At 43.6% G+C, this 27,410-nt stretch overlaps 1 protein-coding gene across 1 annotated transcript; it reads right to left on the minus strand.

The window, feature by feature from the left end:
* Positions 1-7,924: 7,924 nt before the first annotated feature.
* On the minus strand, positions 7,925-27,146 carry MRPL19 (mitochondrial ribosomal protein L19). The gene is made up of 6 exons (XM_077291534.1): positions 27,008-27,146; positions 20,900-21,008; positions 14,536-14,654; positions 12,759-12,893; positions 11,557-11,735; positions 7,925-8,218 (listed from the first exon to the last, which is right to left on the minus strand). Exons 1-6 carry the CDS (start codon positions 27,051-27,053, stop codon positions 7,982-7,984), a joined length of 825 nt encoding a protein of 274 aa, XP_077147649.1. The 5' UTR covers positions 27,054-27,146; the 3' UTR covers positions 7,925-7,981.
* Between the last annotated feature and the right edge of the window lie 264 nt (positions 27,147-27,410).

The following is a 27,410-nucleotide window of genomic DNA, read 5'->3' on the forward strand; positions in this document are numbered from 1 at the left end:
TAAAAATAAAAAAATCATATTTTTTCACAAAAATTATCTTTTCACCCCCAATTTTTTATTTTCCCAAGGGTGAGAGAAGAAATTGGACCCCAAAAATTGTTGTGCAATTTGTCCTGAGTACGCTGATACCCCATATGTGGGTGTAAACCATTGTTTGGGCGCAGGGCAGAGCTCGGAAGGGAAGGAGCGCCATTTGACTTTTCAATGCAAAATTGACTGGAATTGAGATGGGACGCCATGTTGCATTTAGAGAGCCCTTGATGTGCCTAAACATTGAAACCCCTAACAAGTGACACCATTTTGGAAAGTAGACCCCCTAAGGAACTTATCTAGATGTGTGGTGAGCACTTTGACCCAACAAGTGCTTTACAGAAGTTTATAATGCAGAGCCGTAAAAATAAAAAATCATATTTTTTCACAAAAATGATCTTTTCACCCCCAATTTTTTATTTTCCCAAGGGTAAGAGAAGAAATTGGACCCCAAAAATTGTTGTGCAATTTGTCCTGAGTACACTGATACCCCATATGTGGGTGTAAACCATTGTTTGGGCGCAGGGCAGAGCTCAGAAGGGAAGGAGCGCCATTTGACTTTTCAATGCAAAATTGACTGGAATTGAGATGGGACGCCATGTTGCGTTTGGAGAGCCCCTAATGTGCCTAAACATTGAAACCCCCCACGAGTGACACCATTTTGGAAAGTAGACCCCTTAAGGAACTTATCTAGATGTGTGTTGAGCACTTTGACCCAACAAGTGCTTCACAGAAGTTTATAATGCAGAGCCGTAAAAATAAAAAATCATATTTTTTCACAAAAATGATCTTTTCACCCCCATTTTTTTATTTCCCCAAGGGTAAGAGAAGAAATTAGACCACAAAAGTTGTTGTGCAATTTGTCCTGAGTACGACGATACCCCATATGTGGGTGTAAACCATTGTTTGGGCGCATAGCAGAGCTCGGAAGGGAAGAAGCGCTATTTTACTTTTCAATGCAAAATTGACTGGAATTAAGATGGGATGCCATGTTGCGTTTGGAGAGCCCCTGATGTGCCTAAACATTGAAACTCCCTACAAGTGACACCATTTTGGAAAGTAGACCCCCTAAGGAACTTATCTAGATGTGTTTTGAGAGCTTTGAACCCCCAAGTGTTTCACTACAGTTTATAACGCAGAGCCGTGAAAATAAAAATTATTTTTTTTTTTCACAAAAATGATTTTTTAGCCCCCAGTTTTGTATTTTCACAAGGGTATCAGGATAAATTGGACCCCAAAAGTTGTTGTCCAATTTGTCTGGAGTACGCTGATACCCCATTTGTGGGGAGGGACCACTGTTTGGGCGCATGACAGAGCTCGGAAGGGAAGGAGCGCCATTTGGAATGCAGACTTAAATGGATTGGTCTGCAGGCGTCACGTTGCATTTGCAGAGCCCCTGATGTACCCAAACAGTACAAACCCCCCACAAGTGACCCCATATTGGAAACTAGACCCCCCAAGGAACTTATCTAGATGTGTTGTGAGAACTTTGAACCCCCAAGTGTTTCACTACAGTTTATAACGCAGAGCCGTGAAAATAATTTTTTTTTTTTTTTTTCACAAAAATGAAATTTAGCCCCCAGTTTTGTATTTTCACAAGGGTATCAGGATAAATTGGACCCTAAAAGTTGTTGTCCAATTTGTCCTGAGTATGCTGATACCCCCTATGTGGGGGGGAACCACTGTTTGGGCGCATGACAGAGCTCGGAAGGGAAGGAGCGCCATTTGGAATTCAGACTTAAATGGATTGGTCTGCAGGCGTCACGTTGCATTTGCAGAGCCCCTGATGTACCCAAACAGTACAAACCCCCCACAAGTGACCCCATATTGGAAACTAGACCCCCCAAGGAACTTATCTAGATGTGTTGTGAGAACTTTGAACCCCCAAGTGTTTCACTACAGTTTATAACGCAGAGCCGTGAAAATAAAAATTATTTTTCTTTTTCACAAAAATGATTTTTTAGCCCCCAGTTTTGTATTTTCACAAGGGTATCAGGATAAATTGGACCCTAAAAGTTGTTGTCCAATTTGTCCTGAGTACGCTGATACCCCCTATGTGGGGGGGAACCACTGTTTGGGCGCATGACAGAGCTCGGAAGGGAAGGAGCGCCATTTGGAATGCAGACTTAAATGGATTGGTCTGCAGGCGTCACGTTGCATTTGCAGAGCCCCTGATGTACCCAAACAGTACAAACCCCCCACAAGTGACCCCATATTGGAAACTAGACCTCCCAAGGAACTTATCTAGATGTGTTGTGAGAACTTTGAACCCCCAAGTGTTTCACTACAGTTTACAACGCAGAGCCGTGAAAATAAAACATATTTTTTTTCCCACAAAAATGATTTTTAGCCCCCCAAATTTTTATTTTCCCAAGGATAACAAGAGAACTTGGACCCCAGAAGTTGTTGTTCAATTTGTCCCTAGTACGCTGATACCCCATATGTTGGGGTAAACCCCTTTTTGGACGCACGGGAGAGCTCGGAAGGGAAGGAGCACTGTTTTACTTTTTCAACGCAGAATTGGCTGGAATTGAGATTGGACGCCATGTCGCGTTTGGAGAGCCCCTGATGTGCCTGAACAGTGGAAACTCCCCAATTCTACCTGAAACCCTACCCCTAACCGTTTACTGAACATTTTCTGACAGTCATAAGTGCCACGTATATAAGTGCCACGTATTTAAGTGCCACGTATTTAAGTGCCACGTATTTAAGAGCCACGTATTTAAGTGCCACGTATTTAAGTGCCACGTATTTAAGTGCCACGTATTTAAGTGCCACGATATTTCAGTGCCACGATATTTCAGTGCCACGTATTTCAGTGCCACGTATTTCAGTGCCACGTATTTCAGTGCCACGTATTTCAGGCACTGAAAAATACGTGGCACGTAAATACTTCAGTGCCACGATATTTCAGTGCCACGATATTTCAGTGCCACGTATTTCAGTACCACGTATTTCAGGCACTGAAAAATACGTGGCACGTAAATACGTGGCACGTAAATACGTGGCACTTAAATACGTGGCACTTAAATACGTGGCACTTAAATACGTGGCCACTGAAATATCGTGGCACTTATATACGTATATACGTATATAAACGTATATTTCAGTGCCACGTATTTCAGTGCCACGTATTTCAGGTTAGTGGTAGGGTTAGGGGTAGGGTTAGGGTTTTTTGTTTTTTTCTTGTTTTCTTGTGTTTTTCTATAAAAACGCATGCGTTTTACCGCGTTTACATGCATTTTTTCACACATGCGGTTTTTTTAAAAAACGCATGCAGATAAAAACGCAAGTGTGAAACCAGACTAAAAGACGCTTTTTATAGCAAAAAAGTTTTTGCGTCTCCACATTTTGAGACCTATAATTTTTCCACATTTTGGTCCACAGAGTCATGTGAGGTCTTGTTTTTTGCGGGACGAGTTGACGTTTTTATTGGTAACATTTTCGGACACGTGACCATTTTTTATCACCTTTTATTCCGATTTTTGTGAGGCAGAATAACCAAAAACCAGCTATTCATGAATTTCTTTTGGGAGAGGCGTTTATACCGTTCTGCGCTTGGTAAAATTGATAAAGCAGTTTTATTCGTCGGGTCAGTACGATTACAGCGATACCTCATTTATATCATTTTTTTATGTTTTGACGCTTTTATACGATAAAAACTATTTTATAGAAAAAATAATTATTTTGGCATCGCTTTATTCTGAGGACTATAACTTTTTTATTTTTTTGCTGATGATGCTGTATGGCGGCTCGTTTTTTGCGGGACAAGATGACGTTTTCAGTGGTAACATGGTTATTTATATCCGTCTTTTTGATCGCGTGTTATTCCACTTTTTGTTCGGCGGTATGGTAATAAAGCGTTGTTTTTTGCCTCTTTTTTTTTTTTTTCTTACGGTGTTTACTGAAGGGGTTAACTAGTGGGCCAGTTTTATAGGTTGGGTCGTTACGGACGCGGCGATACTAAATATGTGTACTTTTATTGTTTTTGTTTGTTTTTTTTAGATAAAGAAATGTATTTATGGGAATAATATTTTTTTTTTTATTATTATTTATTTAGGAATTTTTTTTTTTTTTTTACACATGTGGAAATTTTTTTTTTTACTTTTTTACTTTGTCCCAGGGGGGGACATCACAGATCGCAGATCTGATAGTGTGCACAGCACTCTATCAGATCCGCGATCATACTTTCATCGGAGCAGGCTGCAGCTTTCATCTGCAGCCTGCTCCGACCCGGAAGTGCTCCCTGCAGGACCCGGATACAGCCCCTCGGCCATTTTGGATCCGGGGCCTGCAGGGAGAAGACGTTCGGTACGAGGTGAGTACATCACCTTGTACCGATCGTCTCAGGGAAGCCCGCAGGGAGCCCCCTCCCTGCGCGATGCTTCCCTGTACCGCCGGTACACCGCGATCATGTTTGATCGCGGTGTGCCGGGGGTTAATGTGCCGGGGGCGGTCCGTGACCGCTCCTGGCACATAGTGCCGGATGTCAGCTGCGATATGCGGCCGATCGCGTATGACGTACTATACCGTCACCGGGAATTAAGGCCCACCCCACCTCGACGGTATAGTACGTCATATGGGATTAAGGGGTTAAACATGGAGGTGGAAACATTGTTTTGGGGGTGTTTCTCTGCCAAGGGCACATGACTACTTTACCGCATCAATGGGAGAATAGATGGAGCCATGTACCGTAAAATTCTGAGTAACAACCTCCTTCCCTCCACCAGGACATTAAAAATGGGTCGTGGCTGGGTCTTCCAGCAAGACAATGACCCCAAACATACAGCCAAGGCAACAAAGGAGTGGCTCAGAAAGAAGCACATTAAGGTCATGGAGTGGCCTAGCCAGTCTCCAGACCTTAATCCCATCGAAAACTTATGGATGGAGTTGAAGCTCCCACTTGCCAAGTGACAGCTTGAAAATCTTAATGATTAGAGATGATCTGCAAAGAGGAGTGGACCAAAATTCCTCCTGACATGTGTGCAAACCTCATCATCAACTACAAAAAACATCTGACTGCTGAGCTTGCCAACAAGGGTTTTGCCACCAAGTATTAAGTCTTGTTTGCCAGAGGGATGAAACACTTATTTCTCACTGCAAAATGCAAATAAATTTATATCATTTATACAATGTGATTTTCTGGATTTTATTTTTGATATTCTATCTCTCGATATTAAAATTAACCTACCCTTAAAATTATAGACTGTTCATGTCTTTATCAGTGGGCAAATTTACAGAATCAGCAAGGAATCAAATATTATTTCCTTCACTGTAGTGCTCTGGTCAAGGGATGGCTTTTTGAGGATAGGTGTGATTGTCGCATGTTTGAAAGCATAGGGGAAGGTATCAGAAGTTAGTGATAGGTTGAAGAGATGGGTTAGGGATAGGGTAAATGTGGTGGAGAGGTTGAGGAGGATATGGGATGTGATCAAGTGCACAAGTGGTGAGGTGTGATTTGGAGAGGAGATCAGTAAGCTCTCCAGTGATTTTGGAGAGGGAACTTATGAGGTTTGGGCATTGGTCTGGTATACAAAGGGGTTGTGGTGGTCTGACAAAGACATGCATTGTTTGGTCTATCTTATTTTTGAATTCCTTCGGCAAAGATTAGGGAAGTCGGAAGGGACAGTGGTGGGCGGGGGAGGGAGTTGAAAGTGATGAATAACTGTTTGAGGTACAAGGGATGTAAAGTAGGCCTGTTTAGCAGAGGTGAGAGCTGATTTGAATGTGTTTGTTTGAATGAGAGGGAGGACAGAGTCCACAGCCAATGCGGGAGTGGTATTGTAGAAAGTAGTGTGTGTCGTGGAGTGAAGCTATGGAGGACAGTGGTTGATAAGAGTCAGAGTGTGTGGGTGTCTAGATATGAGGTTTCTGCAAGGGTGCGCTAGATGCTGGACATGGGTGACAGGTGAGGAGGACAGAGATGAGAACATGAGTAGATGGTCAGATAGTGGAGAGGTTGTGAAGTTAGATAGGGAGCAGAGACGGGTGAAGACCAGGTCTAATGTATGTCCACCCATGTGGGTGGCTGAGGAGGACCACTGAGTAAGTCCAAAAGATGAAGTGAGCTACTGGAGTTTGGAGGCTGCTGACTGCCAAGTGTCAATGGGGATATTGAAGTCACCCATGATGATGATGATGGGAATGTCAGCATTAAGTGAAGGAGCCAGGTGGAGAAAAGGTAAATAAAGGCAGTGGCCGGGCCTGGAGGTCAGTATACCACAGCCACTTGGAGGTGGCAGGTAAGAGTAGGTGCGGACAGAGTGGACTTCAAAAGGAGGGAGGGAAAAGGTGCGATTGGGTTAAAGGTACAGTGGATAGAAAGGAGAAGGCCCACTCCTCCACCATGTCTGTTGCCAGGGCGAGGAGTGTGGTTTAGTGGAGGCCGCCGTAACATAGTGCAGCAGGGGAGGCTGTGTCAGAGTGTCAGCCATGTTTGGTGAGGCCCAGGAAGGAAAAACTACAAGAGGTAAAGAGGTCATGAATCACATGGAGTTTATTGCAGACGGAGCGGGCATTCCAGTGATCCAGAGAGAGGGGAGCAGGGGGTGGGCTTCAAGGGCACGGGTTTTACGCAGGCCAGGTTTCAGGCATTTATATTAGGTTGGGAGTGATTGGAGGGGGAAATAATGGGAGGTATTAGCTGTTCAGCATTTACAGACTATCGGTCATAACGAGTCTGGTTCGGTCTCAGAACATTGTTAGGCTATGTTCACACGCTGCGGTTTTTGCTGCGGATCCGCAGCGGAATTGCAGCTGCGGATCCGCAGCCGTTTTCCATGCAGGGTACAGTACAATGTTACCCTATGGAAAACAAAATCCGCTGTTCCCACGATCCTTTTTTCCGCTCGAAAATCCGCGCTGATTTTCTGCGGAAAAAAAGAAGTACCATGTCAATTCTTTCTGTGGATTCCGCTCCTGTTTTCCAACAGCACCAATAGGAAAATGCAGTTGGAAACCCGCAGTGGAATCCGCAGGAGAAACAGGACAAAAAACAGCAGAGGAAAACCACCGCGGATTTGCGCTGCGGGTTCTCCAAATCAGGACCCGAAAAATCCGCAGGAAAAAAAGGATCGTGTGAACAAGCCCTTAAACTCCACTAAACTGTTCTCCTTGTATTTTTACACTTCTGAAGAACAAATTGAAGCTTCTTCCCCTGATCTATCGTCCTATTCCTCTCTGTGACCCTAAGAGAGGACAATATCCAGTATATATTGTGTACACGCACACTGGCAGACACTGAGAAATTATCCAACGTTTTCAAAAGTGTGTGACATGATGAAAAGGTAACAAAACAAAAAAAGAACAAAATCTATTCTGTAAAAGATGGGGTTTGTTTTACGTTCATAATGAGTTACTTTCTAATACAGCATTATTGGAAGCTAAATGACGTCATAGATTAAGTGCATCTCACTACTGGGAATTTGTTACAATTGCATCCAGAAAAAAAAAAAAAAAAAAACTTTGCAGTCTGGTTGCTACATTCCCGCCTGTAGTGCCCGCCGCAATTCATCGCCGGCACAGAGGTCACAGACCGCTGCTGCCAGGGATTCAGCTGCCTCTGCTGATGTTATGTGGCAGGACTTCTGATGACTGACAGCCGGATTCCCGCTACTTAAAGGGGGGAGCCGACTGCCAATCAGAATGACGTTGGCTTGGCAGTCTCACCACGTCGACAGAGCATGGAGTAAAAGATGCGGCTGCTCTATCACCGTGATGTCAGCAGAGGCAGCTGAATCTCCGGCAGGAGTGATCTGTGCCGGCAATGACCGAGAGGACTCTGCTCCTGAGCCCCCGCCGTACAGTAAGTGCGCACACATGTATAGCAGCTATTGTCAGCAATTTAAAGATGGAGGACCATAAGACGTCTGCATCCAGTCACTGACACCAACAGTAGGGTAGAAAGCATTTATTAACAGGACACATAATAATCTCCGCGCTGCCTTGTTGTTCACGCACTGCTCTTGGACTGGCTCAGTTTTTGGGTGACTTCCTCTAATATCTTCTTTTCTATTTTGCTGGTGTCGTATATCTTCAGCATGTCAAACTTCTCCCACGGCTTGGCAGACTTCTTCGCTCGCGCCTTGTGCTTCTCCAGAAGATAGTAATCAAAATTGATCCCTTTAATGTTGTGTTTTTCCTGTTCCCAACGTTTGGACCAAGGTCGCGGCTTCATCCTTACTTGCATCTTATGGGGAGGAGACAGTAAAGGTAAAATCTGCATCAGATAGTGTTAAAAAATAAGCAGCAAATTCCCAAGAGTTTTACTGCAATTTACAGAGGTTTTGGTTTGCGGAAGTTGACCATGCAGTGCCTACAGGAGACATTATTGGACATGCTGGAATAGTGAGATAGGCCCTATTATTTGGTATTTTTTTGGTGATAGGAGCAAGTATTCTTTTCTTTTCAGATGTATATTTTGTACATACACTCATAGTGTGCCCTTCTGTTATCTTACCTGAAGCAACATTACTGAGAAAGACCAGAGAGGATCGAAACGTCCGATACAGATTGTGGCAAGGAAACATACTATAGCTGGCATATCTTTATGCTGTACGTCACAAAGTTACTAAAGTCACTTTGCAATAAAGTCACTTTGCAACTGTTGAAGAGGACTACGATCTTCTATGATTAGTGAGGGGTGTAACACCCCGCTCTACTGACAACCCTTGACCCAACTGTTGCATGCAATCCAATTGTGAATATACTTGTTGCCTACAGTAGACAGATCAGCAATGTGAAACTGCAAATGCCACTCTACTGATGCATATGGCAGAAGATAATCCTCTATCATAAGCATTCATGGAGCAGCACTTGTAGTTTTACAAAACTGATCTGTCAGCAACAAACAGAGCTCAACTAATCTCAGCCCATGTATACACAGCCTCATCCTGTAGTAGATCTCTCCTCTCAGACCCCTGTATACAGCCATATCCTATGGCAGTATGCTGAAATACAAGGCCCATCCTCCAGTATAACTCTTCTTGCAGCCCCTCCATACAGAGCCCCATCTTAAACGATGAGCAAAGGAAAAAGTGGAAAGACAAACACAGTAAGATCTTAACAGAGTAGAAAATAGAGCGATACACCATTTATGCTCACCTGGGGAGGGGATTCTGAGATTCAAAACCCCTATGAAAGCTTAGAAGAATGCTGCTGCAGATCCAAGGTGTGAAGAAAATTATTTTAATGGAAATAAGTGGTTAAAAACCCATGCTGCTAGTGGTCTAGTTTGTTAGCCATTGCGTTTGGAAGTGAAACACTTAATGAGGACAAACCATAATGATCTTGTGTGTCAGGAAGAAACTGACTAATTCTACTATTCCCATCTCCTGCTCATCTCTGGACCACTGGCAGCGCGGATTTTAACCGTCTTATTTCCAGCCTCACAAGTCCAACCTAAACTATCACTTCCTCTTAATCTCTCTATTTAGAGGCCTATCCAGCCGTATATCTCTCCTCCCAGCCCTTCTATGTACAACCCCATCATCCAGTATATCTATCAGTTCATCCATACACAGCCCCATCCTAAACTATACGACTCCTCTTATCCCCTCTACACAGAGCTTCATCCTAAACTATACCACTCCTCTTATCCCCTCTATACAGAGCTCCATCCTAAACTATACCACTCCTCTTATCCCCTCTATAGAGAGCTTCATCCTAAACTATACCACTCCTCTTATCCCCTCTATAGAGAGCTTCATCCTAAACTATACCACTCCTCTTATCCCCTCTATACAGAGCTCCATCCTAAACTATACCACTCCTCTTATCCCCTCTATACAGAGCTCCATCCTAAACTATACCACTCCTCTTATCCCCTCTATACAGAGCTCCATCCTAAACTATACCACTCCTCTTATCCACTCTATACAGAGCTCCATCCTAAACTATACCACTCCTCTTATCCCCTCTATACAGAGCTCATCCTAAACTATACCACTCCTCTTATCCCCTCTATACAGAGCTTCATCCTAAACTATACCTCTCCTCTTATCCCCTCTATACAGAGCTCCATCCTAAACTATACCACTCCTCTTATCCCCTCTATACAGAGCTCCATCCTAAACTATACCACTCCTCTTATCCACTCTATAGAGCTCCATCCTAAACTATACCACTCCTCTTATCCCCTCTATACAGAGCTCATCCTAAACTATACCACTCCTCTTATCCCCTCTATACAGAGCTTCATCCTAAACTATACCTCTCCTCTTATCCCCTCTATACAGAGCTCCATCCTAAACTATACCACTCCTCTTATCCCCTCTATACAGAGCTTCATCCTAAACTATACCACTCCTCTTATCCACTCTATACAGAGCTCCATCCTAAACTATACCACTCCTCTTATCCCCTCTATACAGAGCTCATCCTAAACTATACCACTCCTCTTATCCCCTCTATACAGAGCTTCATCCTAAACTATACCTCTCCTCTTATCCCCTCTATACAGAGCTCCATCCTAAACTATACCACTCCTCTTATCCCCTCTATACAGAGCTCCATCCTAAACTATACCACTCCTCTTATCCACTCTATAGAGCTCCATCCTAAACTATACCACTCCTCTTATCCCCTCTATACAGAGCTCATCCTAAACTATACCACTCCTCTTATCCCCTCTATACAGAGCTTCATCCTAAACTATACCTCTCCTCTTATCCCCTCTATACAGAGCTCCATCCTAAACTATACCACTCCTCTTATCCCCTCTATACAGAGCTTCATCCTAAACTATACCACTCCTCTTATCCCCTCTATACAGAGCTTCATCCTAAACTATACAACTCCTCTTATCCCCTCTATACAGAGCTCCATCCTAAACTACACCACTCCTCTCAGCCCCTCTATACAGAGCCCTATCCTGCAGTAAACCTCTCCTTTACATCTTACATATACAGTGCCATCCTCCAGTGTAGCGCTCCTCTTGTCCCCTCCATACAGAGCCTCATACTGCAGTACATCGCTCCTTAGTTACCACAACACAGGCACACTGCCGATACGTGCAAATATAGGCAGGTTTAAAAATGAGTCACATTGGCACAACTGAATAAATGTGCACATGGAAGGCTACACTGCATTGTGATATTGGGAATAACAGAGAAATCTTCTCTCTCATCCTGGACTTTTTATTCATTCTCAATTCATGGGTAAAATCTGTATTCAGAGGATACACTGAGATAGGAGATAACAGTTGGTGCTTATAAGATTCTATGTAAAGCATAGAATCTTCCAAGCACCAACTGTCGTCTACTATCTCAGTAATGTAGAAATCTCTCTTTATCAAATAAAGCTGCTATCCATTAATTATAAATAATTAATCCAAATGAAGCTGTTATCCCCAACAACTCAGGCTATACCTTTAAAAGACTGGAAATAGCCCTTTAAAGACCATATATAATATACATATTCCCTGAACATGCTGCACTCAATTAATAAGAACCTGACAAGAAGTTCGTCCCATACATTGCCCCTGGCTGAGGAGACGTGCACCATTCCCCTGCTCCTGATGCTCCTCACCTGGTTCACAGGGACCTCTCGTTCCAGGCAAACGACGGGCTTCATATTGACGTCAACAGTGCTGTACTCCGGGAGGGCGTCCCGCAGGTAGAACAGCGCGTCATCCACTCTCTTCTCCAGCTTTAACACCTGGATCTCCTGGATAAGGGGGTTGTAAATCTCGTACCTTATCTCCACACCTACAAGACATTGGGGCAGAGAGGATGAGGGGATACGCAGCTCTATAGGACGCAAAGATAAACTTCAGTCTGTTACACAACTATGGGGCGGTCATCCTGCCCGAGCTTCCGACAGCGGATACAGAGATACAGCAGTCACATGCACTACAGGAACGTCTAGACTAGACAGGTTTTGGTTTATGTTCTTTTCCTTTGGGATGCTCCGTGACCTGAGTGACTTACATGGGGGTGTTGTGAACATGCTCTGTGATCTGATTTACGTCCATGGGAGTGTTGTGGACATGCTCTGTGATCTGATTTACATCCATGGGAGTGTTGTGGACATGCACTGTGATCTGATTTACATCCATAGGAGTGTTGTGGACATGCTCTGTGATCTGATTTACATACATGGGAGTGTTGTGGGCATGCTCTGTGATCTGATTTACATCCATGGGAGTGTTGTGGACATGCTCTGTGATCTGATTCACATCCATGGGAGTGTTGTGGACATGCTCTGTGATCTGATTTACGTCCATGGGAGTGTTGTGGACATGCTCTGTGATCTGATTTACATCCACGGGAGTGTTGTGGACATGCTCTGTGATCTGATTTACGTCCATGGGAGTGTTGTGGACATGCTCTGTGATCTGATTCACATCCATGGGAGTGTTGTGGACATGCTCTGTGATCTGATTTACGTCCATGGGAGTGTTGTGGACATGCTCTGTGATCTGATTTACATCCACGGGAGTGTTGTGGACATGCTCTGTGATCTGATTTACGTCCATGGGAGTGTTGTGGACATGCTCTGTGATCTGATTTACGTCCATGGGAGTGTTGTGGACATGCTCTGTGATCTGATTTACATCCATGGGAGTGTTGTGGGCATGCTCTGTGACTGGACTGCTACAAGTGACTCCTGTGGACGAGCTGTAAACCTGAGCAGAGCACATTTGTGTAAATATTGGAAAGTAGCTGTAAATGCAGACATAACCATAATTAATATAAAAAAAAAAAAAAAAAAAAGGGGTTTGCACCAACCTTGTCCATCAATTATGTTTCGCAGCAGAAATGTGGCCCCCAGGCCGTGTCCAGATCGGTCTATACAAAGGCCTACAAATCTGTTGAGTTTTCCACTTGCGTGAGGATCAGCCACACTGACAGCGAGAATGCTGCCTGTGATCAGAGGGAGGAGCCGACAGAGAAGGGGTTAGTGTCAACATGTAAAGCATCACCATCAGCACGTATTCACACTGCGATAATGTGCACCATCCTCTCCTCCCCTGCACCTCTACTGTACCGCTCCCGTCTCCTCCCTAATGCACACGACCAATTGCAGACAGTTCCCTCTACTGTACCGCTCCTGCCTCCTTCCTACGGCCGGAGTCACACTGCCGTATTTCTCCTGCGAGAATCGCATCGTAAAACCTGTACTGGCTGATGGCTCTCCTGACCTGAGCATGACAGCTGCATAGTAATCCATCATGCAGTCATGCTTGGGTCAGGAGAGGTGCCGGCCAGTCCGTGCAGTGCGATGCGATTATCGCAGGAGGAATACGGCAGTGTGACTCCAGCCTTATGCACATGCCCAATAGCAGACAGTCCCCTTTCCTATACTGCTCCTGCCTCCTTCCTAATACACGCCCAAGTGCAGACAGGCCCCTCTCCTATACTGCTCCAGTCTCCTTCCTAATGCATGCCAAATTTCAGGCAGTCCCCTCTACTGTACTGCTCCTGCCTCCTCCCTAATACACGCCCAACTGCAGACAGTCCCCTCTACTGTACTACTCCTGCCTCCTTCCTAACGCACACACCCAATTGCAGACAGTCCTCTCTACTGTACCAATCCTGCCTCCTTCCTAATACACGCCCAAGTGCAGACAGTCCCCTTTCCTATACTGCTCCTGCCTCCTCCCTAATACACGCCCAATTGCAGACAGTCCCCTTTCCTATACTGCTCCTGCCTCCTTCCTAATACACACCCAAGTGCAGACAGTCCCCTCTCCTATACTGCTCCTGCCTCCTCCCTAATACACGCCCAATTGCAGACAGTCCTCTACTGTACTGCTCCTGCCTCCTTCCTAATACACGCCCAAGTGCAGACAGTCCCCTCTCCTATACTGCTCCTGCCTCCTCCCTAATACACGCCCAATTGCAGACAGTCCCCTCTACTGTACTGCTCCTGCCTCCTCCCTAATACACACCCAATTGCAGACAGTCCTCTCTACTGTACCACTCCTGCCTCCTTCAAAATGCACACGCCCAATTGCAGACAGTCCTCTCTACTATACTACTCCTGTGTCCTCCATAATGTACACGCCCAAGTACAGACAGTCCCCTCTTCTGTACCGCTCTTGCCTCCTTCCTAACGCACACGCCCAATTGCAGACAGTCCCCTCTACTGTACCACTCCTGCCTCCTTCCTAATGCACATGACCAATTGCAGACAGTCCCCTCTTCTCTACAGCTCCTGGCTCCTCCATAATGTGCACGCCCAATTGCACACAGTCCCCTCTACTGTACCGCTCCTATCTCCTCCCTATGGCACCACCCCAGCGCCCCCATTGAACAGTTGATCGCAGCTCAGTGTACAGAGCTGAGATGTCACAGCGCTATGCATTGTGCAGTGGCCATTCTCGGGTACTACAGCTCAATTCCTATTAGCTTCAAAAGGGACCTGGTAACAGCTGGTGGGGGTGCACAGTGCCTGATCCCCTCAGTCCTGATATTGATGACCCATCCTAATATCTAAATCCTGGCACTATAGATAAATGCCCCCTGACGTGTATTATGTAACTGCAGCGACAGTTTCCCGCACCTACGTAAAACTCGGGAATGTTGATGACTTTTCTCCGCTCTATCATGTCCTGTCTTTCCAGATAGTACTTCAGGGGTTTTTTCCTGCTTCGAGGGGGTATAAATTCTGGGCTCAAAAACCTGCGTAACAAATTAAAAAAAAGGTAAAATGTAGAAATAAGGATAAGACACAGATTCCTCCACATATAGTAAGAACCACGGCGCGGGGTCGAATCTGTCATCGGCGCCCAATGGATCCCCCGAGCTGTGATGGGGCCTCCGTCACAGATGTGATGAGCGTTACTCTGTACATATTGGACACAATTTTTTTCCTTTCTAATATTTTGTGTTTTTCGCCTGTTTACATTTTCACCCTACTGTTCTTTTTAATTTGCCAAATTTTTTTTTCCCTCTACCTTCATCTGCAATTTTTTTACAGTCACTGCGGGTGAAGGTCGGGGTTTCCCGATGTTTTCGGCTGATTCGGCAATTACGACTTTATTTCGTCCATTGTCAGGTCCCCATGCATGATGTCGGTTCAGAAGCTGAACCCACACTATACCCAGCAGATGATGGCTGTGTTACACTGCCCGCACCTGCCCCTAACAGCAGCTGAACCCAGACTATACCCAGCAGATGATGGGTGTGTTACACTGTCCGCACCTGCCCCTAACAGCAGCTGAACCCACACTATACCAAGCAGATGATGGCTGTGTTACACTGCCCGCACCTGCCCCTAACAGCAGCTGAATCCAGACTATACCCAGTAGATGATGGCTATGTTACACTGCCCGCACCTGCCCCTAACAGCAGCTGAACCCACACTATACCCAGCAGATGATGGTTGTGTTACACTGTCCGCACCTGCCCCTAACAGCAGCTGAACCCACACTATACCAAGCAGATGATGGCTGTGTTACACTGCCCGCACCTGCCCCTAACAGCAGCTGAACCCACACTATACCCAGCAGATGATGGTTGTGTTACACTGTCCGCACCTGCCCCTAACAGCAGCTGAACCCAGACTATACCCAGCAGATGATGGGTGTGTTACACTGTCCGCACCTGCCCCTAACAGCAGCTGAACCCACACTATACCCAGCAGATGATGGCTGTGTTACACTGCCCGCACCTGCCCCTAACAGCAGCTGAACCCACACTATACCCAGCAGATGATGGTTGTGTTACACTGTCCGCACCTGCCCCTAACAGCAGCTGAACCCACACTATACCAAGCAGATGATGGCTGTGTTACACTGTCCGCACCTGCCCCTAACAGCAGCTGAACCCACACTATACCCAGCAGATGATGGTTGTGTTACACTGTCCGCACCTGCCCCTAACAGCAGCTGAACCCACACTATACCAAGCAGATGATGGTTGTGTTACACTGCCCGCACCTGCCCCTAACAGCAGCTGAACCCACACTATACCCAGCAGATGATGGTTGTGTTACACTGTCCGCACCTGCCCCTAACAGCAGCTGAACCCACACTATACCCAGCAGATGATGGTTGTGTTACACTGCCCGCACCTGCCCCTAACAGCAGCTGAACCACACTATACCCAGCAGATGATGGCTGTGTTACACTGCCCGCACCTGCCCCTAACAGCAGCGAGCGGAGCTGCACTCCCTGCTGTTAAAACCTTAACTACCACTGTCAAACTTGCACATTGGCCTTTCCAGGAGCGCAGTCCAGGGGTTACAACGCTCCACGCACCTGTCAGCTTCCTGCTGTGCAATCAATGACATGGCAGCTGAGGATTGCTGAAGACCCCTGTGCCTGCCATGACTGTGCTCCTTGGAAGACCAACCTGGCGTTTTACAGGAAACTGTAGAATAGCAGCATCTAGTGAAAGTGATCAGAGGGTCGAAAGTCCAAGTTCCTTAACCCCTTCACCCCCAAGGGTGGTTTGCACGTTAATGACCAGGCCAATTTTTACATTTCTGACCACTGTCCCTTTATGAGGTTATAACTCTGGAACGCTTCAACGGATGCCGGTGATTCTGACACAGTTTTCTCATGACATATTGTACTTCATGATAGTGGTAAAAATTCTTTGATATTACCTGCGTTTATTTGTAAAAAATACGGAAATTTGGCGAAAATTTTGAAAATTTCGCAATTTTCCAACTTTGAATTTTTATGCAATTAAATCACAGTGATATGTCACACAAAATACTTAATAAGTAACATTTCCCACATGTCTACTTTACATCAGCACAATTTTGGAACCAAAATTTTTTTTTGTTAGGGAATTATAAGGGTTAAAAGTTGACCAGCAATTTCTCATTTTTACAACACCATTTTTTTTTTTTAGGGACCACATCTCATTTGAAGTCATTTTGAGGGGTCTATATGATATAAAATACCCAAGTGTGACACCATTCTAAAAACTGCACCCCTCAAGGTGCTCAAAACCACATTCAAGATGTTTATTAACCCTTCAGGTGTGTCACAGGAATTTTAAGAATGTTTAAATAAAAATGAACATTTAACTTTTTTTCACACAAAATTTACTTCAGCTCCAAATTGTTTTATTTTACCAAGGGTAACAGGAGAAAATGGACCCCAAAAGATGTTGTACAATTTGTCCTGAGTACGCCGATACCCCATATGTGGGGGTAAACTACTGTTTGGGCGCATGACAAAGCTCGGAAGCGAAGGAGCGCCATTTGACTTTTCAATGCAAAATTGACTGGATTTGAGATGGGACGCCATGTTGCGTTTGGAGAGCCACTGATGTGCCTAAACATTGAAACTCCCCCACAAGTGACACCATTTTGGAAAGTAGACCCCCTAAGGAGCTTATCTAGAGGTGTGGTGAGCAGTTTGACTCACCAAGTGCTTCACAGAAGTTTATAATGCAGAGCCGTAAAAATAAAACAAAAATTTTTTCCCACAAAAATTATTTTTTAGCCCCCAGTTTTGTATTTTCCCGAGGGTAACAGGAGAAATTGGACCCCAAAAGTTGTTGTCCAATTTGTCCTGAGTACGCTGATACCCCATATGTGGGGGAGAACCACTGTTTGGGCGCATGGGAGGGCTCGGAAGGGATGGAGCGCCATTTGGAATGCAGACTTAGATGGAATGGTCTGCAGGCGTCACATTGAGTTTGCAGAGCCCCTAATGTACCTAAACAGTAAAAAAAAAAAACACAAGTGACACCATTTTGGAAAGTAGACCCCCTAAGGAACTCATCTAGATGTGTTGTGAGAGTTTTGAACTCTCAAGTGTTACACTACAGTTTATAACGCAGAGCCGTGAAAATAAAATAAAAAATTTTCCTCAAAAAATTATTTTTTAGCCCCCAGTTTTGTATTTTCCCAGGGGTAACAGGAGAAACTGGACCCCAAAAGTTGTTCTCCAATGTGTTCCGAGTACGCTGATACCCCATATGTTGGGGTAAACCCCTGTTTGGGCGCACGGGAGAGCTCGGAAGGGAAGGAGCACTGTTTTACTTTTTCAACGCAGAATTGGCTGAAATTGAGATCGGACGCCATGTCACGTTTGGAGAGCCCCTGATGTGCCGAAACAGTGGAAACCCCCCAATTATAACTGAAACCCTAATCCAAACACACCCCTAACCCTAATCCCAACGGTAACCCTAACCACACCTCTAACCCAGACACACCCCTAACCCTAATCCCAACCCTATTCCCAACCGTAAATGTAATCCAAACCCTAACCCTAACTTTAGCCCCAACCCTAACTGTAGCCTTAACCCTAGCCCCAACCCTAACCCTAACCCTAGCCCTAACCCTAATGGGAAAATGGAAATAAATAAATTTTTTACATTTTTCCCTAATTAAGCGGGTGATGAAGGGGGGTTTGATTTACTTTTATAGCGGGTTATTTAGCAGATTTTTATGATTGGCAGCCGTCACACACTGAAAGACGCTTTTTATTGCAAAAAATATTTTTTGCGTTACCACATTTTGAGAGCTATAATTTTTCCATATTTGAGTCCACAGAGTCATGTGAGGTCTTGTTTTTTGCGGGATGAGTTGGCGTTTTTATTGGTAACATGTTCGGGCACGGGAGATTTTTTGATCGCTTTTTATTCCGATTTTTGCGAGGCAGAATGACCAAAAACCAGCTATTCATGAATTTCTTTTGGGGGAGGCGTTTATACCGTTCCGCATTTGGTAAAATTGATAAAGCCGTTTTATTCTTTGGGTCAGTACGATTACAGCGATACCTCATTTATATCATTTTTTAATGTTTTGGCGCTTTTATACGATATATACGATTTTTTTTTTTTTTTTTTTTTACGGTGTTCACTGAAGGGGTTAACTAGTGATATAGTTTTATAGGTGGGGTCGTTACGGACGCGGCGATACTAAATATGTGTACTTTTATTGTTTGATTTTTTTTAATTTAGATAAAGAAATGTATTTATGGGAATAATATATATTAAATTTTTTTCTTTATTTAGGAATTTTTTTTTCTTTTTTTCTATTTTTTTTTTTTACACATGTGGGAATTTTTTTTTTTTTAACTTTGTTACTTTGTCCCAGGGGGGGACATTGTCAGATCACCGATCTGTAGTTTGCACAGCACTCTATCAGATCACCGATCTGACATACAGCCGTGCAGGCTTACCAGCGCCTGCACGGCACCCGGAAGTAGTCCCTGCAGGACCCGGATGCAGCCCCGCGGCCATTTTGGATCCGGGGCCTGCAGGGATAGGAGGTAAGAGACCCTTGCAGCAACGCGATCACATCGCGTTGCTCCGGGGGTCTCAGGGAAGCCCGCAGGGAGCCCCCTCCCTGCGCGATGCTTCCCTGTACCGCCGGCACACCGCGATCATGTTTGATCGCGGTGTGCCGGGGTTAATGTCCCGGGAGCGGTCCGTGACCGCTCCTGGCACATAGTGCCGGATGTCAGCTGCGATAGGCAGCTGACACCCGGCCGCGATCGGCCGCGCTCCCCCCGTGAGCGTGGCGGATCTTGCTGGACGTACTATTCCATCCTTGGGAATTAGGGCCCACCCCACATGGACGGAATAGTACGTCCAATGGCAGAAAGGGGTTAAGGGCATGCAGAAAAGCCGCGGAGACACCATCACGTGTTTCTCAATGCAAGCAATGAATAGCCAGGTCTTTCACCGGGAAGGAACAACCACGGGAAGGGCAGCATCCAATAAAGGAAAACCACCTATGCCAAAACATGGTATCCATCCACAGACAGCTGTTTCAGGGTATTTGCCCCTCATCAGTGTGGAGTAGGAAACTGGCTATTAGGAGCAGTGCCTGGTAAAAAGGGTATGAACATAAGGATGAATGACCTCGGGGAGATCAAAACATCCAACACTGCGGAGACACCATCACGTGTTTCTCAACGCAGTGATCCAGAACACTGCCCCCGGATGTTTTGATCTCCCCGAGGTCATTCATCCTTATGTTTATAGCCAAATTCCTTAAGGGGACTTAAAAAAAAAAAACTTGAAAAAAAAAAAAAGTGAAAAAAAGTTTTGAACAATATAAAAATAAATAAATAAAAAATGTGTATCATCACTGATAAAATGTATTAACCCGACTGGCAGATTCTGTTTAGAAGACAAAACAAAAAACCCTCAATCAAAACATCATATATACTCCATAACCATGTCAATAGAAAGGTCACCCCGTCATACACAAAACAAGCCTTCGCACAGCTCCATTCACTCAAAAATGAAAAATGTCCAGGTCTCGTAAAATGGTGACATCTTTTCTTAGTCTTTTTTTTAGCACTGGTTAAATAAACAAGTAAACTTTACCAGTTTGGTATGAGCAGAATTCTCCTTATGAAATCATATCGTCAAATCATTTATGTCGTAAAATGAACTCCAAAATAAATAAATAAAATGGCAGAATTGACTTTTTTTTGTTTGTTTTTCCATTAATTGGGTCACTCAAAACTACAACTCATCCTGTGTCGACAGAATAATAATATTATTATTATTATTATTATTATTATTATTATTATTATTATTATTATTAATAAAGTTGTGGCTCTCTGAAAAAATGAAAGGAAAAGACAAAAGGGGAAAAAAAAGACATTGCTCAGTAGGGAAAGGGTTACGAAAAAGAGACCCCAAACAATCTTATATACCTAAATAACAAAATGCCGGTAGTTGATCTGCCCAGGTCCAGTATAGGTTCCCTTCCAGTACTCTGGTTTTAGTGTTTTGGCAGCAGCAGTGATGTCACATCAATAGCACGCATCACCGCTGCAGTCAATCACTGAGCACAGCCGTTAAACGGATGTAGACGTTACGTCACCGCTGGACCCAAAACACCGAGACCCAACAGAAGATTGATCTGCCATTACCAGGAAATGATGGGGGTCGTAGTTTCTTAAGTCGCACGTCATAAATCACATTATAAAGCGCAGCCTCACCGCTTCTGCGATTCTTCTGACACTTTCTTATCTATGATTATTGGCTTCACCGGAGGTTTGAACGTTGTAGATTCTCCATCACTAAGGAGTCTGGCAGGGGTCAAAGTTCCTGTAAGAAGAGAAGGGAAGAGCTGATTTTGGATCATCCTGTAACAGAGACATATAGAAATCAGGGGGCCACATAGTCGGGGACCCCTCCTTAACTCAGCGAAAAAATATTTGCAGAGTAGGCGCAGGCTGAAAGGTGGCACAGGGAGCGCACTGCTCCATCCTCCACCATCCTAGGCACATCATTGCACTAGATGCACAGGCTGAAAGGTGGCACAGGGAGCGCACTGCTCCAACCTCCACCATCCTAGGCACATCATTGCACTAGACGCACAGGCTGAAAGGTGGCACAGGGAGCGCACTGCTCCGTCCTCCTCCACTCTAGGCACATCATTGCACTAGACGCACAGGCTGAAAGGTGGCACAGGGAGCGCACTGCTCCGCCCTCCACCACCCTAGGCACATCATTGCACTAGACGCACAGGCTCAAAGGTGGCACAGGGAGCGCACTGCTCCAACCTCCTCTATCCTAGGCACATCATTACACCAGACGCACAGGCTGAAAGGTGGCACAGGGAGCGCACTGCTCCGTCCTCCACCATCCTAGGCACATCATTACACCAGACGCACAGGCTGAAAGGTGGAACAGGGAGCGCACTGCTCTGTCCTCCATCATCCCAGGCACATCATTGCACCAGACGCACAGGCTGAAGGGTGGCACAGGGAGCGCACTGCTCCGTCCTTCACCATCCTAGGCACATCATTGCACCAGACACACAGGCTGAAAGATGGCACAGGGAGCGCACTGGTCCATCCTCCAATATCCTAGGCACATCATTGCAACAGATAAACAGGCTGAAAGGTGGCACAGGGAGCGCACTGCTCTGTCCTCCACCATCCTAAGGCTGCAGATACCATTGAAAATGAGAAGCTGGAAAGTTAAGGGCTCAGTCCTGAAAGGAACTAATAAATAGCCCCATGGTGGCCGTGTGGTTTGCAGCTATTAGCGGTACGATACTGTTAAGACATTTACAGGTAACCTCACATCACTCATCCACCACTGTGCAAAAGTGTTAGACGGCTGTGGAAAAAATGATGCAAAGTAAGAATGATCTCAAAACAGCAGCGGTAATAGTTTATTTTTATAATTTTACAAAATGAACAAAAGAGAAATACCGTATATACTAGAGTATAAGCAGAATTTTTCAGCACTTTGTAAAGGATGGTGGGAGTGGTCACCACCCACATCAGCTGACCAGCAAACACAGCAGCCGCCAGCAAGAAAACAGACATTAACCCTTGCTGACCTGAAAGGAAAAAGCTACATTAAAATTGTAACGGTACCAGAGATGCCACAAATCCAAACCTGAATCGTGACATTGGGGCTGTCGCTGGGCAACACTGAGTTTCAGCTCCTTGTAAAGATTTTCTTTTGGGCTCAGGTCTGGAGACTGGCTAGGCCACTTCAGAACCTTGAAATACTTCTTACGGAGCCACTCCTGTCCTTGGTTGCCCTGGCTGTGTGTTTTGGGCAATTCTCATGCTGGAAGACCCATACATGACCCATCTTCAACGCACTTACTGAGGGAAAGAATTTGTTGGCCAAAATCTTGCGATACATGACCCCATCCATCCTCCTTTCAATATGATGCAGTTGTCCTGTCCCCTTTGCAGAAAAGCAAACCCAAAGTATTTCCTCCACCATGCTTCACAGGTGGGATAGTGTTCTTGTGGTTGTACTCATTCTTCTTTTTCTTCCAAACACGGTGAGTGGAGTTGATACCAAAAATTGGTATGAAAAAAAAAAAAAAAGGATCTTCTCTCATGACTTCTCTGGATCATCCAGATGGTCAGTGGCGAACTTCAAATGGGCCTGTTCTGGCGTCAGCAGGTGGACCCAATGTGCCGGATTTTAATCCATGACGGTGTAGTGTGTCACTAACGGTAATGTTTGAGACTGTGGTCTCAGATCTCTTCAGGTCATTTACCAGGTCCTCCCGTGTAGTTCTGGAGTGATTCCTGACCGCTCTCAGAATCGTCCTTATACCACAAGGCGAGATCTTGCATGGAGCCCCAGACCGAGGAATATTAACAGTCATCTTGTGTTTTTTCCATTTTCTAATAATTGTGGCAACAGTTGTTGCCTTCTCACCATGCTGCTTACCTACTGTCCTGTAGCCCATCCCACCATTGTGCAGGTCTACAATTTTGTCCCTGGTGTACTTAGACAACTCTTTGGTCTTGACCATGGTGGAGAGGTTCGAGTGTGATTGAGTGTGTGGACAGGTGTATTTTACACAGGTAACAAGATCAAACAGGTGCCATCAATACATGTAATGAGTGCAGAGTAGGAGGGCTTCTTAACCCCCTAACACCCAATAATGTGCAGTGTCCATCATAAGGTGCCTGCCCCTGTTAGGTGCAGGCTCCAGCGACGAGCCCGCACCTTTTCAGGCACATCTGATCTGATCAGCTGTTATGTGCCCCTAACAGCCACGGGTGGAATCGTGATCCATGTTATATGTTGATATCAACCTATGACGGCGGGATATAACATGCATGCGGTGGAAGTGCGTCACAAACCACGCCATTGGCACTTGTGTCACATGACCATGGGTCGCCGATGGGTTGGCATGACCGGGGTCTGTGTGAAGAAAGGGGAAATGATGATGATGGGCTGTGCAAAGAAGGGGGAGATGATGATGAGGGGCTGTGCGAAGGAGGGATGATGATGATGATGAGGGGCTGTGCGAAGGAGGGATGATGATGATGAGGGGCTGTGCGAAGAAGGAATGATGATGATGAGGGGCTGTGCGAAGGAGGGATGATGATGATGAGGGGCTGTGCGAAGAAGGAAGGATGATGATGAGGGGCTGTGCGAAGAAGGAAGGATGATGATGATGAGGGGCTGGGCGAAAAAGGGGGGGGGGAATAATAAAATACAATTACAAGCGATAAAAGCATCATATCTACCCCCAACTGGAGAGAATAAAAACGTCAGCTTGGCACGCTAAAAAAAGCCCTCCTCCAGCCCCAGGTCCCGAAAAAAGGAGACGCTACGGGTCTCAGAAAATGGCAACTTTTAAAAAAAAAAAAAAATTTTACAACATTTTTTTTCACCATTTAAATAAAAAAAAGAATATAGACATGTTTGGTGTCTGTGAACTCGTAATGATCTGGAGAATCATAATGACAGTTTTAGCATTTGGTGAACATGGTAAAAAAAAAAAAAAATTGTGGGATTGCACTTTTTGTCGCAATTTCACCTTATTTGTTTCCCCGTTTTCCAGTACACGACATGGTAAAACCAATCATCTTGTTCAAAAGAACAACCCGTCCCGCAGAAAACAAGCCCTCACATGGCCATACTGACGGAAAAATAATATAAGTTCTGGCTCTGGGAAGGAGGGGAGCGGAAAACAGACACAAAAGCAGAAATATCCCTGGTCCTTAAGGGGTTAAAGAAAAACCAACCGGTCCGTGAGGCAGAATTGTTGCCGGTTGGTCGGTGATCACATACAGATTATGTCTGTGCCGATATAGATTGTACACACATTACATATTATACACACACATTACATATTATACTCACACATTACATATTATACACACACATTACATATTATACACACACATTACATATTATACACACACATTACATATTATACTCACACATTACATATTATACACACACATTACATATTATACACACACATTACATATTATACACACACATTACATATTATACACACACATTACATATTATACACACACATTACATATTATACTCACACATTACATATTATACACACACATTACATATTATACTCACACATTACATATTATACACACACATTACATATTATACACACACATTACATATTATACACACACATTACATATTATACACACACATTACATATTATACACACACATTACATATTATACACACACATTACATATTATACACACACATTACATATTATACACACACATTACATATTATACTCACACATTACATATTATACACACACATTACATATTATACACACACATTACATATTATACACACACATTACATATTATACACACACATTACATATTATACTCACACATTACATATTATACACACACATTACATATTATACACACACATTACATATTATACACACACATTACATATTATACACACACATTACATATTATACTCACACATTACATATTATACTCACACATTACATATTATACACACACATTACATATTATACTCACACATTACATATTATACACACACATTACATATTATACTCACACATTACATATTATACTCACACATTACATATTATACACACACATTACATATTATACTCACACATTACATATTATACACACACATTACATATTATACACACACATTACATATTATACTCACACATTACATATTATACACACACATTACATATTATACACACACATTACATATTATACTCACACATTACATATTATACACACACATTACATATTACACTCACACATTACATATTATACACACACATTACATATTATACACACACATTACATATTATACACACACATTACATATTATACACACACATTACATATTATACTCACACATTACATATTATACACACACATTACATATTATACACACACATTACATATTATACACACACATTACATATTATACTCACACATTACATATTATACACACACATTACATATTATACACACACATTACATATTATACACACACATTACATATTATACACACACATTACATATTATACTCACACATTACATATTATACACACACATTACATATTATACACACACATTACATATTATACACACACATTACATATTATACACACACATTACATATTATACACACACATTACATATTATACTCACACATTACATATTATACTCACACATTACATATTATACACACACATTACATATTATACTCACACATTACATATTATACACACACATTACATATTATACACACACATTACATATTATACTCACACATTACATATTATACACACACATTACATATTATACTCACACATTACATATTATACACACACATTACATATTATACTCACACATTACATATTATACTCACACATTACATATTATACACACACATTACATATTATACTCACACATTACATATTATACACACACATTACATATTATACACACACATTACATATTATACTCACACATTACATATTATACACACACATTACATATTATACACACACATTACATATTATACTCACACATTACATATTATACACACACATTACATATTACACTCACACATTACATATTATACACACACATTACATATTATACACACACATTACATATTATACACACACATTACATATTATACACACACATTACATATTATACTCACACATTACATATTATACACACACATTACATATTATACACACACATTACATATTATACACACACATTACATATTATACTCACACATTACATATTATACACACACATTACATATTATACACACACATTACATATTATACACACACATTACATATTATACACACACATTACATATTATACTCACACATTACATATTATACACACACATTACATATTATACACACACATTACATATTATACACACACATTACATATTATACACACACATTACATATTATACTCACACATTACATATTATACTCACACATTACATATTATACACACACATTACATATTATACTCACACATTACATATTATACACACACATTACATATTATACACACACATTACATATTATACTCACACATTACATATTATACACACACATTACATATTATACACACACATTACATATTATACACACACATTACATATTATACACACACATTACATATTATACACACACATTCTGTCTTCTGTGCTCACTCCTGCGTGTTCTCCATTCTCACACATTACATGACGCAGAGCTCTGTGCACAGTTCACACCTGTAATCAGACACCGCACGTCTCACCTGTCCGGTACCGCACTAACAGCAGTGACCTCCTGCACGCCGCCATGTTTGTCCCATGGGCAGCAGCGTCTAGACCGGAGGGGATTTTTTGAGGGACTGATGTCGTCACCGGAAGGGGCGGGGCCTGCTTTAGTACTGTGAAGAGCCGATAGCAGGAAGCAGCGCTGTGCGGAGGCTGCGGGAGAGGAGGGGACGGAGGAACTAAAGAATGGAGCCTTGTGAGGAGAGGACCGAGGAGCTGCTCCAGACGGGCATGAGGACCCAGGACTCAGTGTGAGGCGCTGTGGATGCATTTTGGAAAGGGTTGATGTTGCTTGAGTGCGGCTGCATAGGGAAGATGATTATAAGGGGCTGTGCACAGAAGGGGGGATGATGATGATGGGCTGTACACAGAAGGGGGAAT

The sequence above is a fragment of the Ranitomeya variabilis genome, chromosome 2, assembly GCF_051348905.1.
Source record: "Ranitomeya variabilis isolate aRanVar5 chromosome 2, aRanVar5.hap1, whole genome shotgun sequence".
NCBI lineage: Eukaryota > Metazoa > Chordata > Amphibia > Anura > Dendrobatidae > Ranitomeya > Ranitomeya variabilis.